General features: G+C 37.8%; 1 protein-coding gene across 1 annotated transcript; it reads right to left on the bottom strand.

Annotated features, from left to right (window-relative positions):
- Positions 1 to 6,998: 6,998 nt before the first annotated feature.
- Positions 6,999 to 14,789, bottom strand: LOC135477636 (chondroitin sulfate synthase 1-like). Its single transcript, XM_064757801.1, has 4 exons — positions 14,707 to 14,789; positions 11,773 to 13,638; positions 9,992 to 10,134; positions 6,999 to 8,549 (listed from the first exon to the last, which is right to left on the bottom strand). The coding sequence occupies exons 2-4, from the start codon at positions 12,812 to 12,814 to the stop codon at positions 8,376 to 8,378; spliced, it is 1,359 nt and encodes a 452-aa protein (XP_064613871.1). The 5' UTR covers positions 12,815 to 13,638; positions 14,707 to 14,789; the 3' UTR covers positions 6,999 to 8,375.

A 14,789-nucleotide genomic window follows, 5' to 3' on the forward strand; every position in this document is an offset into this window, starting at 1 on the left:
TAGCTGAGATAGCCCATATTTTCCACATATTAGATGATTTTCAAGTTTTATTTTTGTACCCTCTTCCAACATTGAAAAATGTTTATTCTGCCTGTTAAACAACAATTTAAATTGGTTTTTGGCCTAATGGTGCCATTGTGTTTTTTTGGTTTCAACTTGTCTTGTTTTCCCAACATTCCGTGCCTTCAGACTGATATTAGCCACTTTAATTATCATGCAATCTGAGATACATGCATCTGCTTAATTACCAACAAATTGAACACAGTTTTTTTTTCATACTTCTTTATATTTTCTGCTCCAATTTTTTTTTGTTTAACATGTATGGTTTCTGAGCTAACGTCTGGAGATCACCATATCTTTAAATATTGCATTTATCACATTGAATTAGTATCAAGATTGCTTTGTTTTTTTGCTGCCTTTGAATTTTGTCCAGATCGTCAGTATTTATTAATATGAGAGGCCCCCGTGGCTCAGTTTGTTAGCGAGCTAGTGCAGCGTAATGACCCCAGGAGCCTCTCACCAATGCGGTTGCTATGAGTTCAAGTCCAGCTCATGCTGTCTTCCTCCTCGGCTGTATGTGGGAAGGTCTGCCAGCAATCTGCGGATGGTCGTGGGTTTCTGCCAGGCTCTGCCCTGTTTCCTCCCACCATAATGTAGCCGCCGTCGTATGAGTGAAATATTCTTGAGTACGGCGTAAAACACTGATCAAATAAATAAATAAATTTATTAATATGACTGACAAGCATAATCAAGATTATGTTATATGCCCAGCTATTATTTACAATATACATAAAATATGAACCAGAAGGATGGGTGGAATTTCTTAATGCATATCCTAGCTAAGCAGTACTATCAAAGTGTGCCATATAATCACCTATATATATATATATACAGCTGCCATGTACAGGCAGTCAGTGTAATAGTCCAGAGATAAGCCAGTTTTATATAGAAGTCATTTGAGCTGGGTTGGTGTGGGGGTGTGTGTGTGTGGGGTGGGGGGGCTGTTTAGTTATGGGGTTTTCCACCCTTAAAGGGAAGAAATTCTTGTGGCTACTAAACTAGCAGTGCCATCTACCCACTAGAGTTCTCCACCCTTAAAGGGAAGAAATTCTTGTGACTACTAAACTAGCAGTGCCATCTACCCACTAGAGTTCTCCACCCTTAAAGGGAAGAAATTCTTGTGGCTACTAAACTAGCAGTGCCATCTGCCCACTAGAGTGACATTGCAATCTATGATTATTTCGGATGACTTGTGTGATATGTGTTTGATGTTGAAATCAGTGCTATTTTTAGTCATACAAAGTTGAGGGCACAGCCGTTGTATGAGTTGGAAAATTTGGTCCCCTCCGTAAAGGGCCGACAAAGAACGCCATTTGGGTTGTTTTACAGAATACTAGTACTTTGTCACCTTGTTTAGTTCTTTTCAACCCGAGCGTCTTTGTGAGTTGCTAAAGAGAATTGTGAGTTTTGACATAATGGTGACATCCTTTTGTGCCATAACTGTGTTACTTTATGGCACTTTGAGCAAATCAGTGCATTTTAGCATGGGAAGGTAGATACTTGTACAATATTGAAGATTATTCATAAAGAGGAAAATGAAAAAAAATTCGGTATTATAACCTTTTAACCGTATAATGTAGAGCCTGCACAATGTGACATGGGTTGAACTCTGGTCTGTATGCCACTTCGAAAATCTTAAAAAACCTTGAAAATTACCAGGCGTAAATTTTGTGTGGTGCATAAATTCACACCGTCACAAGTAGACACCATCCCTATATGACTGAAATAATGCATGTTATGTGAGGCATTAAACCCGAAGCACCTATTCACTGCTTAATATACTGTATATATAGTCTTAATTTAAAAAAAAAAATACCTTGAATATTAACTGCAGCTTATTTGAAAAAACCTTGAAATATGAAATGTAAATTGAGTACAAATCCTGTTAAACTTAACCTGGTCAAAACCGTTCTTCTTTCCCTTTCATACAAGCATGTACTGTAAATGCTGTCTTATGTCACTTTTTTTGTAAAAAAGAAAAGTAAAATCTTTACTAAAATTTTATAGTGCATATTGATGTGTTAACATTTTGTGAAAGTTAGTTCTGAAACATTGTTTGTAACAGTATCTGATCATGGCAGCAACAACTTTAGGGACATAATTATTGTCAGACAATTTTTTGTCTTTGTTTGAAAAATAACTTTGTAACTTCACACACACACACACACACACACACATATATATATATCTCAAATACTTATATTTTGGTGTTATGTTTGCTGTTCCAATTCATGGGAGTTTTTATTCTCTTAATGTCAATGATAATTATTCATTTGAAGAAGTGTTTTCTATTTCAAGCTTTGCCGGTGTATTTTTTGTGAAATTTTTTTTTTATTTGTTAACTTTTACACTGATGTTTTTTGTTATACACATTCTCAAAGTGAAGGTGTATATATGTACTTATGTATGCTACATATATGTGTAAATGTAGTCGGTTGGGAGTTAAATGGAGCTAAAATTTGGGCACGCCCATTGACCAAAAAAGCCCAAACTGTGCCAGTATTTTCCTTTGTGCAAAGTTATTGTATTTTTTTTGTTTTTTTTGGATATACAGGTCTGTGTTTTCAAAGTGCAGTTGTACACGTATGCATCATTAATATAGGCAACCAGAATATCACGTCGAAGATAAGAGCAATTTTGGGGTGCCATAATTCAGCAGATGACCAAACTCACCCAAATTAAGACCAAACTGAAAAGGTTTGCAATTTTAACTCCACTTTAACCTTGGTGTAAAATTTGAAGTTGGAAAGGTTTGATTTAATATTACTTGTCAGTTAAGTTTTAGTACCTATAAGATAGGTACAAGCATGTCAGGCATGATATGAGATATACAGTACATGCATTCGCTTGATTTTAACCGAGTTAAGTTATGAGAAGAAGAAACAAGAGCTGCCCAAATTTTTAAGCAGGTCTGGTCCCTGCAATGATTTAAATTCGTTTAGCCATATGTGGGAAGGTCTTCCAGCAATCTGCGGATGATCATGGGTTTCTGCCAGGCTTTGCGCGGTTTCTTTCCACCATAATGCTGGCCACCATCGTATAAGTGAAATATTCTTGAGTATGGCGTAAAACATCAATTAAATAAATAAATAAAGAAATAAATTGGTTTGGGTGTATGTATTTGACCATGGTCAATACCATTATATCATGATCATGATCAATACCATGATATTATGATCATGATCAATACCACGAGGTCATGATCATGATCAATGACCTCCTAATAATGTGTTCTGGATCATATATTAATTATTGCATGGGAGAAAAAAAAATACACTTTTGATCTGTCTTTTTATATATACATGTAGAAAACATGTTCAAGACATATCACTCTAAATTCTCGTTCCTGTGACCAGTACGTCAAATGCACATGAGCCATTTTGGAAAAGTCCTAAAAGCTGTCCGTATCATACTAGTACAAAATTCAAATGAACATTGATTTTATAGAACAAGCTTTATGTTTCTGAACTCAACAACGCATGGCAGTGGTCATTAAAATTGTTAAAGCCAAGAGCTGAAGATTCTTGGAAAGCATTTGAAGAGTACGTGTTATAAATGTGGCCCTGTGAATTGAAATTGTTTGTATCAGTTGGGTTTATAAAGAGACGTAATTTTGCACCATGGTTTTTATGGATGAATAGCTTCATGTACCGGTAGATAAAACTTTAATAAACATAAAGTGTTTATTTAAAATAATTTTCATTGAAAGAGTAAAGTTTACAGACATGAATTTCACAATAAATCAAATGTAAATTCACTTTCTTTCGTATATAAAATACACGTACAGTACCAGTGTTTGTCGAAATAAATGCGATGGTTGACCCGATGCAACATTAATCTTTCAGTTCTGATCCACAGAGGTACATGTAGTTATGTCCCCTTTCAGCAACTCTAAAGAATAAGGCTAGAATCATGAAATTTGGATATACATGTAAGTTTTATGTTGGGCATTGTTGGGAGGGGGTTTGGGGAGATGGGGAAAGTGCAAGATGGGTTAGACGCATATAAGTAATGCGAAAATTTTGTTTCTCAACGCAAATTTTCTTCAAAATAGGACACGATTTCACCTTTTATAGATGAAATTTATGAGACATTTGTTGAGTTTTGTCCCTTTGACTGTTTTGAGGCCAAGGGGTTTCATTGTCAACACATTTTTTGTTGGTGTGTTTTGGTTTTTTTCTTTCATCCGAGATGTTTTCAGTGTTGAATAGTCACTTGTCTGCAGGCTATTTTTTTTTTTTCTTTTTTTATTATTAACATTTAGTTTACGGGTGTGTAGGCACATGTATGTTAATGGATAGGCCGATGAAAACATGTATGTTAATGGATAGGCCAATGAAAACATGTATGTTGATGGATAGGCCGATGAAAATCTATCCAGGTAGTATGGATGACATAATTGTTCTTCATTACATGACATTGCTTTCTTGTTTGCTTTTGATACATCAATAAAGTTTTCTCTTCTTAACTATTACAGGTACATTGTGATGGTGTTAATAATACTGTTAATATTGTTAGACTTGGAAAACAAATGTTTGTGCCTACCAAAAAACATGTAGGCCCTACATCTACTTATACTGATCAACATAAGTGTACAACAAACTTTTAAGATACCCTGCACTTGTCAAAAAAAATTTTCCGGAGCTGAATATTTCAGGGCATCAATTATCCATGGCACTGTACGTATTTATAATACTGATGTATTTATTTATTAGGTTGGGGTTTTACACTGTAAACAAGAATATTTCACTTACACGATGGTGGCCAGCATTACAGAGCCTGGGGGAGTTAACAACCACCTGAAGGTTGCTGATGATCTCCCCCCCCCCCCCCCCCACCAATGTACGTGTACAACACAGAGGAAGTCAGTATCCCATTGATGCTACACATAACTCATAAAGAGTGCAGCATCAATGCTATACATATGTGCAGTGCGAGGGTTAACAGGTACCCTGGAATATTCAGATTCACAAAATGCTGGTTCAATTCCAGCTACAGACAAGAAGTTTTCAGATTTTCTTGCCTCAATTATCTCACGGTTTTGTGGCAGTACCCTAATTTCACAAGCTGAAATAGCAAATTTCAGTGCAATTTATATGCAAACTACATGTTCAATGATTGGATTGTTCAGTTTCAGGGCTTCACCAAAAAGGATAATTTTATCAGTGAACACAGAATAATGCGTTTACAATAAGCTTGAATAAACACGGAGAGGTTGAAGAATTACAGTAACAACAGGGCTCATCTGGACATTCAGGTCATCTTACATGAATTTTTATTTGAGACTGCTTAAATTCCACTGACATAAGATGCACATTGGGCTCTCCCGGCAAGTGAATGAATATTAGCGCTCCACATGAAAGTGTAAAGTCGGTACGGTACATATTCTTACTGATGAGGCCTCCATGGTCAAGGAAGTTAGCAGGTCAGCATGGCACAATGATCCAGAGGCCTCTCACCAATACGGTTACTGCGAGTTCAAGTCAAGCTCATGCTGGCTTCCTCTCCGACCATACATGGAAAGGTCTGCCAGGAACCTGCGGATGGTCGTCATAATGATGGTTGCCGTGGTTTAAGTGAAATATTCTTGAGTACGGCGTAAAACAATAATCAAATAAATAAATACTCTTGCTGAAGGCCAGAGCATGGTTTACTCCAACTGTAATATGTGCGAACTGCCACTATAAATATTCCTGACTACCAAGTTTTACACCAATCAGTATACAGGCCTATAAGTGCATCAATCTGGTAGTTGAGCTGGACCTTCTGTATGAACGAAAGCATGAGAGCGTGACTTCCATGTACAATGTTCTTGACGCCAAAGAATGTTGTGAAAACATATTTACTTTACAATGCATGATGGTACACATTCAGTGCTAGATTTAAGATTACACTGATCACTCCCCTCTCTCCATCCCACCCCCACCCCCTTCATCCCTCCCACACACACCTCAAAAAATACTCGAGCACCTTCCTACGTGCACATATGTATGAACTACAGAGGAACACTGTAAAAAAAATGAAAATTTAACAACAGAGGATTTTTATTTGTTGACTTCTTCAACACAGACTAGATTGATACATGTAGCCTACACACATGTAAACATGTAAGTACATGTAAACATGTAAGTACATGTAAACATATAAACATGTAAGTACATGTACACATGTAAACACATATACATGTAAACATGTATACAAACAAATCACTTCTCAGTTTGTTCATCTACATGAAAGTAAATGAGCAGAAATACACAATAATGTACATGTAGTAACCTTAAGTACACCTTCATGAACGCAGGTACACATATTGTACACATAGTTAAACCAAGTACACACTCATGTATGCTTTTCTTCAATGGATTTCATTAAACCTTGTTAAGTTTTAAAAAAACAAACAAACAAAGAATTGACAAAGAACCTACATGCGGCTACAAACAAATATACACATGGTATGCATATCAAAGAATAAGATGTATTTGATACTTTTTTCATACATGTTTGTGTACATGTATTTATGTGATATTACTTCATACATGAAACAGCACAAATAATATGTGACAACTGAACACATAATAATACAGTACTTATATGTGATACACTGATATATCATTTTATATATTGTATGTTTATCAACGGATCATGTTAACAATAGTCATACATGCATATGCATTAGTATAATGAGCTATGAATATGCTAATAAGCTATGAATATGCATATACGACGGCGGCCAGCATTATGGTGGGTGGAAACTGGGCACAGCCCGGGGGAAACCCACGACCATTCCACAGGTTGCTGGCAGACCTTCCCACTTACGGCTGGAGAGGAAGCCAGCATGAGCTGGACTTGAACTCACAGCGACCGCATTGGTGAGAGGCTCCTGGGTCATTACGCTGCGCTAGCGCGCTAACCGACTGAGCCACGGAGGCCCCATTTTCTCGTTGTATGGTTCAAAAAGAATGACAAGTACACACTACACAACAATCAACATGGTAGGTACACCTAGAGTCTTGTCACTTAACTTTAAAGTACAGGGACCACTGTCAAAAAGAAGTCTTACATGTACGATAATTGCACATACAGGACAATGGTACAGTAATAGTGATGCACAAAATATCTTACGGCAAATGTACGACAAAAAAATGTCGTCTGCTGCTTTGTGAACTGGCCTCTGCTTTTTATCTGAGGTACATGTACAATTTTCTTCAACATGATTTTTATTATGCCTCTTTCAACAAGTGTGAACAAAATAGCAGATTATGCCTATCTATTGTCAAAAACAGGAGACATTCATGCAACAGAAAAGCTTTATACAGTATATTTATACATGTATATGTGCAATACACTCATGACCTTTATATTCACATAGAAGATATGGATTTACATGCATAATATGTGATACTTGCACACATGATAACTGATAACTCTTAAATATTGCACACATAATATGCGATAATTGCAAACATAATAGTATGTGAATATTGCACACAAAATATTATGTGATAATTGCACACATAATATGTGATGCACTTGAGATATACACATACTGTACATGGACATACACAGTGTAATGTGGTATATTTATCACTGGGTGATGATTAGCCCTACTTAACAATATTATAGTTACATGTACGTGTATATGACAGTGAGGAGTCATTCGGTGTGATCATACATGTGTATACTGTGTCATGTTTTCCTGCCATCAACACACTGCCACCATTGAAGTATCAAGCTGAAGACACCAGATATGATACCCCACCCAGTGGACCTGTATATGACAGTGAGGTGTCATTCGGTGTGAACATACATGTGTATACTGTGTCATGTTTTCCTTGTCATCAACGCACTGCCACCACTGAAGTATCATGCCAAAGACACCAGATATGACACCACACCCAGTGTACATGTACATAACAGTGAGGAGTCATTCGGTGTGAACATACATGTGTATACTGTGTCATGTTTTCCTGCCATCAACGCACTGCCACCATTGAAGTATCAAGCTGAAGACACCAGATATGACACCCCACCCAGTGGACCTGTATATGACAGTGAGGTGTCATTCGATGTGAACATACATGTGTATACTGTGTCATGTTTTCCTTGCCTTCAACACACTGCCACCATTGAAGTATCATGCTGAAGACACCAGATATGACACCCCACCTGTTCACATTATGCTGACACCAGGTCAAACAGTCCTATTTTCTTACGCTAACCTCTCAGTACTGGGTTCCAAGTAAGGCAGTAACAAATACAATTATCTTTGGTATAACACAACCCCAGTTTGATACCAGATCTCCCAACATTGTTGTTTAGTTGAGGGTGCAGTTTCTCAGTAAGATATGTTTGGCCAGCTGCTGCTGGGAGCCGAACCCCTGAGCCGATGCGTCTTGACACATTCGGAACTGGCTGGCACTCAGCTGGGTGCGGTCACATGACTTGTCATGGTAGATATGAAGTAAGCCTGGATCCATCGCGCGAAAAACCTGTCAAACAGATACATATGTAGATGGCAATAACTCCTATTTAATCCATTCTTACACACACACACACAATATATATATATATATATATAAATCAGTTTAACTTCTAAGGCTATATGTTATTGGCTGGGGCTGTCTATCATCAATGGTCAGAGCAATTTGCAATTTGGTCATCACAGCAAATTGACATTTATTTCTCTGGCTTTTGAATCAGTCACATCAAGTTGCCATTTATTCATCCACCGCAAAAATGTCATTTGGTCAAAGAAATTGTTGTTTTGTTAGAGATACATGCCATTACAGCAAATGGTTATATAGGCTATTTGGTCACAGAAATTTGTCATTCATAGGTCATTCAGGTCATAGCAAAATGCCTTTTGATCACAGCAAAATAAAATATGGTTACAGCAAATGGCTATTTGGTTACAGCAAATTGCCATTTAGTTAATACAGCAAAATTTGATTGAGGTGAGGGTAAAATGCTGAGAAATCCATATTTTCACTGAGACATGGTCTTAAAGTTGGATTCTACAGATAGGCCATTGTTACCTTATTGTTTGTTTCTCATGACCTCATTCTCAAAATCACATATATGATAATTATCATTTTCTGGGGCAAAATTATATTTATTTAGCTTGACCTGGAACAAATTCTACGTTAATATTCTGTATTGATCTGAAATTTATTTCACATAAATGATTGCTCAGTTCCCTGGACACGAGAAGAAAAACTTTTATTTTTAAACAGTCAGTAATTAACACCTGAATGCTTAATTATTGGCCAGAAAGATACATAAGGTAGGGTAATGACCTGAAAATTATTTAAGGGCTGAATTTTGGATTGGAGATCATGCCTACAAAATCGACTGTCTTTCCTGCATCACTGAAAACTGACGACTGCTTCTCTGATACATTTTACCAGATTTATTTAAGTGAGTAAGTGAGTGCTTGGGGTTTAACCTCGTACTTAACAATTTATCAGTCATATAACAACAAATGAATGTTTAGAGTGCATGTAATGTGCCTCCTTGTTGCAGGACAGATTTCAATCGCTCTTTATCTAGTGATGCTTCACTGAGACGACTTACCAAAGGCAAGTAAGCCACTCCGCCAGAGCCATTATACTGATACAGGTCAACCAGTTGTTGCATTATCCCCTTCATGCTGAACTTTCAAGCGAGGAAGTTACAACTTCCTCTTTTAAGGTCTTAGGTGTGACTCAACCCAGGATTGACCTTGGATCTACCGCTCCCGAAGCGGACAGATTTATTTACAATCTTGTGTACCATTTTTCACACATTCCTTTGGAAACTGGAGTCATAGGTTGAAAATAGATCTTGGAACGCCTCTTCACAGTTTACGATGAGTATATGACATTCAGAATGAGAAACGACTAATTCACTGCCAACAACCACGAGCTACGCACATGTACCGTACTTGTCTCACCTTGAGGTTACTTCTGACGTGTCTCCTGTAGAGAAGCACGTCCTCTCCGCCCCAACCTTTGACTGACAGGTCAAATCCGCCCACTTCACGATAATCCTGCGCATACATACAGGCTATGCCATACCCGTAATGCACCCAGTGACCTGACGACAAGAGAGCAGGACACAGATTGTTACATGTAGGGTTGCAAAACATCTGCGGCACCACACAAGACATTTGCAGTATCAAACAAGACATTTGCAGTATTAGACAAGACATTTGCAGAACCAGACAAGACATCTGCGGCACCACACAAGACATTTGCAGTACCAAACAAGACATTTGCAGTACCAAACAAGACATTTGCAGTATTAGACAAGACATTTGCAGAACCAGACAAGACATCTGCGGTACCACATAAAACATTTGCAGTATCAAACAAGACATCTGCAGAACCAGGCAAGACATCTGCAGTATCAGAGAAGACATCTGCAGTACCAGAGAAGACATCTGCAGTACCAGGCAAGATATATGCAGTACCAGACAAGACATCTGCAGTACCAGACAACAATTTTGCAGTATCAGACAAAACATTTGCAGCATCAAACAAGACATTTGTAGTATAGACAACTTGAGACGAGACATTTCCAATATCAAACAAGACATTTGTAGTATCAGACAAGAAATTGCTGTATCAGACAACACATTTGCAGTATTAGACAAGAATTTAAAGCTGATGTATGATAAATTAGCTGATAAATGACACTAAATTTTTTTCCAACATCAGACAATATTGTATAGAACACTGCTTAGAATCACAGAATTCATTGAAGTTAAACACAGAAAAGTATCCACAGACTGGGCTGCTTTTCAAACATGATCTAAAAATTCCATAGCCTGAACCTGCACAAAAAGAGTTTCTCAAAATCAGAAAATATTTTGAGCAGTTTATTGCATGGAACGCAAAGCTGAAGGGATGGACAGAGAGATAGATCCAAATTAACATTCCTCTCTCTGTTCCTCACAGAAGCATGGCCTCAAAATTAATATCCCATGATCTGTTCAGCGTAGAAGCATGGCATTGAAGGTAATATCCCTCACAGTGTTTAGCAGGAACATGGCATTAAAATTTATATCCCACGATCTGTTCTAGGTAGAAGCATGGCATTGAAGGTAATATCCCTGGCAGTGTTTAGCAGGAACATGGCATTAAAATTAATATCCCTTGATCTGTTCTACATAGAAGCGTGGCATTAAAGGTAATATCCCTGGCAGTGCTTAGCAGGAACATGGCATTAAAATTAATATCCCTTGATCTGTTCAGCGTAGAAGCGTGGCCTTAAAGGTAATATCCCTGGCAGTGTTTAGCAGGTACATGGCCTTAAAATTAATATCCCTTAATCTGTTCAGCGCAGAAGCATGGCATTAAAGGTAATATCCCTCACAGTGTTTAGCAGGAACATGGCCTTAAAATTAATATCCCTTGATCTGTTCAGTGTAGAAGCGTGGACTTAAAGGTAATATCCCTGGCAGTGTTTAGCAGGAACATGGCCTTAAAATTAATATCCCTTGATCTGTTCTACATAGAAGCGTGGCATTAAAGGTAATATCCCTGGCAGTGTTTAGCAGGAACATGGCATCAAACTTAATATCCCTTACTCTTGTGGACGCATGGGATAATCAGTATATGAATCCTTTTGTCTGGTTGTGGAACATACTGAAAGTACAGGCTAGGCAAATGATAAACCATACGTCACTGGTTCAAATCTTGCATGAGTCAAGTTAAGTCATGTTATACTCACCTGTACTTTTGTTAATGTCGACGAGGTTAGATGACTCAGACTCAGGTGAGTAAGCCTTAACCAGGCGAGGGTGGTACTGAGCGAACACGATTGGGTAAAACACCTGTTGGCTGTAGATTGCATTAGTCCTACACCTGTGCAAGAAGTCGGCAGTGAAGGAGATGTCTAAGTCACAGAAAAAAATAAGTTTGTCCCCTGGCATGCTTTTGACGGCAAGATCCAGGGCAAATCCACGAGAGAACATATGGAAAGTGTGGATATACATAAAGTACCGGCTCCCATACTTGGCGGATAAGTTGCGGATACTCTGTCCAACAGGATCCTTCTGTACGTTGGTATCCGTAATGAACGACACAACAACCAGCACAACCAGAGCGCGAGCTTTAAGGCAGACTTTCTCAAACCTTGCCAGGAACTTGCCGAACTTCTGCATGGCGTTGAACACAGGCACAATGATGTAAAGTCGCGACTCACCGTTGAACGGGCGCTGCTCCAAGAGATGAGCTGGGCTGAAGGGTTTCACCACCTCCAGCTGATAGAGAACGCTGTTCCTGGCATTGTCCAGGGAGTGAGTGAGGTTGAGAGTGAGGCTGTACTCCTCCCCTCGCTGGGGGTCCAGCCTTCGGTATGCCTGAACTACTTCCCATAGCCTCCATTCTCCTGGGTTCTTGTGTTTGAACAGGGTCACTGCCTGGTTCACAATTCCTATCAAGTCATTCTTCTGGTGGCCTAATAGCCGAATCTTCGGCTCATTGTCAAAGTTACTGTATATGTGTTTACGATTCAAATATTCATAACGCAACACATCGTACATGTCTTTGGGCTTGTAGGACTCAGGAATCTGGATATTAACATCATCTATGAGCTCATCAACTTCATGACCAACTGGCTTCTCCTCACTAACTTTGGCACACGCTTTTTCAATACTTATCTTGTCAATACAATCAATCTCTTGATACAGATTTAACAGAAAATTTGCAGAAAACCCCAACATAAAACCAATAACAAACTTGTAAAAACCCTTTAAATTTAAAAAAGCCATGGTAAACTGCTGTGAAAACTTGGACAATACAAATACTGTGTAGTCCACAGAAAAAATGGATGAAAGTTATACGAGAAAGTGTGAAGGCAATGGCATGGACAAATTTAATATTACATACAGAGCAATATTAACATATTCATATATTTGGCACAAAAAAAAACACATGTCTGCACAACTCGAACAAGAAAAAACAAAAAATGCAAACAGTTATTTATACTTTGGGTTATCAGACAAATCAAGACTTACTATGACCTGTGTATAAAATGATGATGTATTTAATATCAACTTGGGCTTGTAAATATACATTTATATCTACCATAAAAAAAGTACATTTCAATACTGAGATTATTAAAGTAAATTTCTTCTATTTTCCCTTCTGGACATGATAGTGTCAGAACCAGATAATACTGAGGTTTAGTATCATGTGGTCACCCAATGAAAGTTAATATTCATAAGAAGCACCTATTTTGAAAAATATCAAAAAACTGTTATAAGACACGAACAGAAAGACTTCATATTTAATGTTATCGTTACTGAATTATACAAGTGTAAACAACAAAGCTATATTATCTGAGCCCTGACATCAATCAAAATGGCCTTGTGCATACATCATTCAATTCGATAAGATCTGGGTCAGAGACAATTAACTCCCTCTTACTCCCTCAACAGCACACTTCACACTGGCTCTCTTGCTAACTCTTGTACACCTTTTCCCCAAGCCAAAAATGTCACAGGCTTGATAATACAGCTTGAAGAAAATCATCATTTTTCAAAACCTGGGACTGTCATGTCCTGGTTTCATGGCATCTCTGGAAAGATGATTCCTGCAACAGACGATAACAACATATACAGTACCAGTAGTTAATATGTGTTGTGCATGTGCAAATAAAGCGTCAGTCCAAACTTGAATCCCTCCTTCAACACATATCATTTTAAAATTTTATTCATATTTATTCAATATGGTACATGTTAAACAGTTTGAGGTAGTAGTAGCATCCACCCTAGCACCATATAAGGCCAAACAACATCTCCTAAACACTACTTTAACATCAACAGAATCTCACACACCGTTATGTATTTAGTACATTATTGATCCCCACCTCCTTCATCCCTGTTTCACTTAAAATAAAACATCAGAAAGTTATCCATTTTAGATGAATTCTATACTGACTGCCAAGAGACCTCTTCTTACTGCATGGTGTGAAAATCTGTACATAAAATGGTAGCCCAAAGCTAAGCTGGACCTTCCTATTCGCCCAGCTTTGGTCATATAGATACAATGTGGAGGATTTCTCTCAAAAAAAAAAAAAATGCTCAAACCCTACCTTATTTTTGCTATACACCAATTCCCTAAAATGCCAGAAATCTAATATGTCAAAGCCAGTATTGGTAAACCATCTTTCAACAATAATCCAGCTATTTTAACCTCTGAATTGGACAACACAAATCAACGTCTGGCATGTTTGGGTTTTTTTTCCAACTTCGGGAAGGTGATGGGGCGAGAACATTCTACCCTACACAACAATCTCTTTAAGAATTGCATGCCCTGTAAAGAGAATGCTGAATGGGGTAAAATTTAGGCCCTATATCTCTTCTATATAGTTAGGAAGTAACTGTAGAATTTTGTTGTATAATGATATTCTTACTGGGAAAGACAAAACTGTCATTAGCCGAAAAAATATTTAGTTATTACTGTGCATAAATTTTCTATAAAGTACAACCTTAAATCATTCGTTTCTGTTCGGTATCAACAACGGTGTCAGTTAACATGGGGTTGTTGTTGTAATGGCCCATTGATAAGACTGCGTGTCTCTTAAAGCAATTTCATTTGGAATCTCAACACATCAGGCCCCATTTTTCATGCTTTAAATATGTGCCATATGACACCTTACCCATTTTTGGACCTGGTGAACTATTCCTCCAATCATCTCATGATTTCCGTTCCAAACCAACAACACATCAGCACGACCAAGGA

This window comes from Liolophura sinensis, chromosome 11 (genome assembly GCF_032854445.1).
Source record: "Liolophura sinensis isolate JHLJ2023 chromosome 11, CUHK_Ljap_v2, whole genome shotgun sequence".
Lineage (NCBI taxonomy): Eukaryota > Metazoa > Mollusca > Polyplacophora > Chitonida > Chitonidae > Liolophura > Liolophura sinensis.

Excerpts from the sequence above, each read along its gene's own strand:
- LOC135477636 (XM_064757801.1), bottom strand. The coding sequence starts at position 12,814 with ATGGCTTTTTTAAATTTAAAGGGTTTTTACAAGTTTGTTATTGGTTTT. Across the intron at positions 10,135-11,772 it reads CGACATTAACAAAAGTACAG|GTCACTGGGTGCATTACGGG; the intron begins GTGAGTATAACA and ends TCTTGTCGTCAG. Across the intron at positions 8,550-9,991 it reads ACGTCAGAAGTAACCTCAAG|GTTTTTCGCGCGATGGATCC; the intron begins GTGAGACAAGTA and ends TCTGTTTGACAG.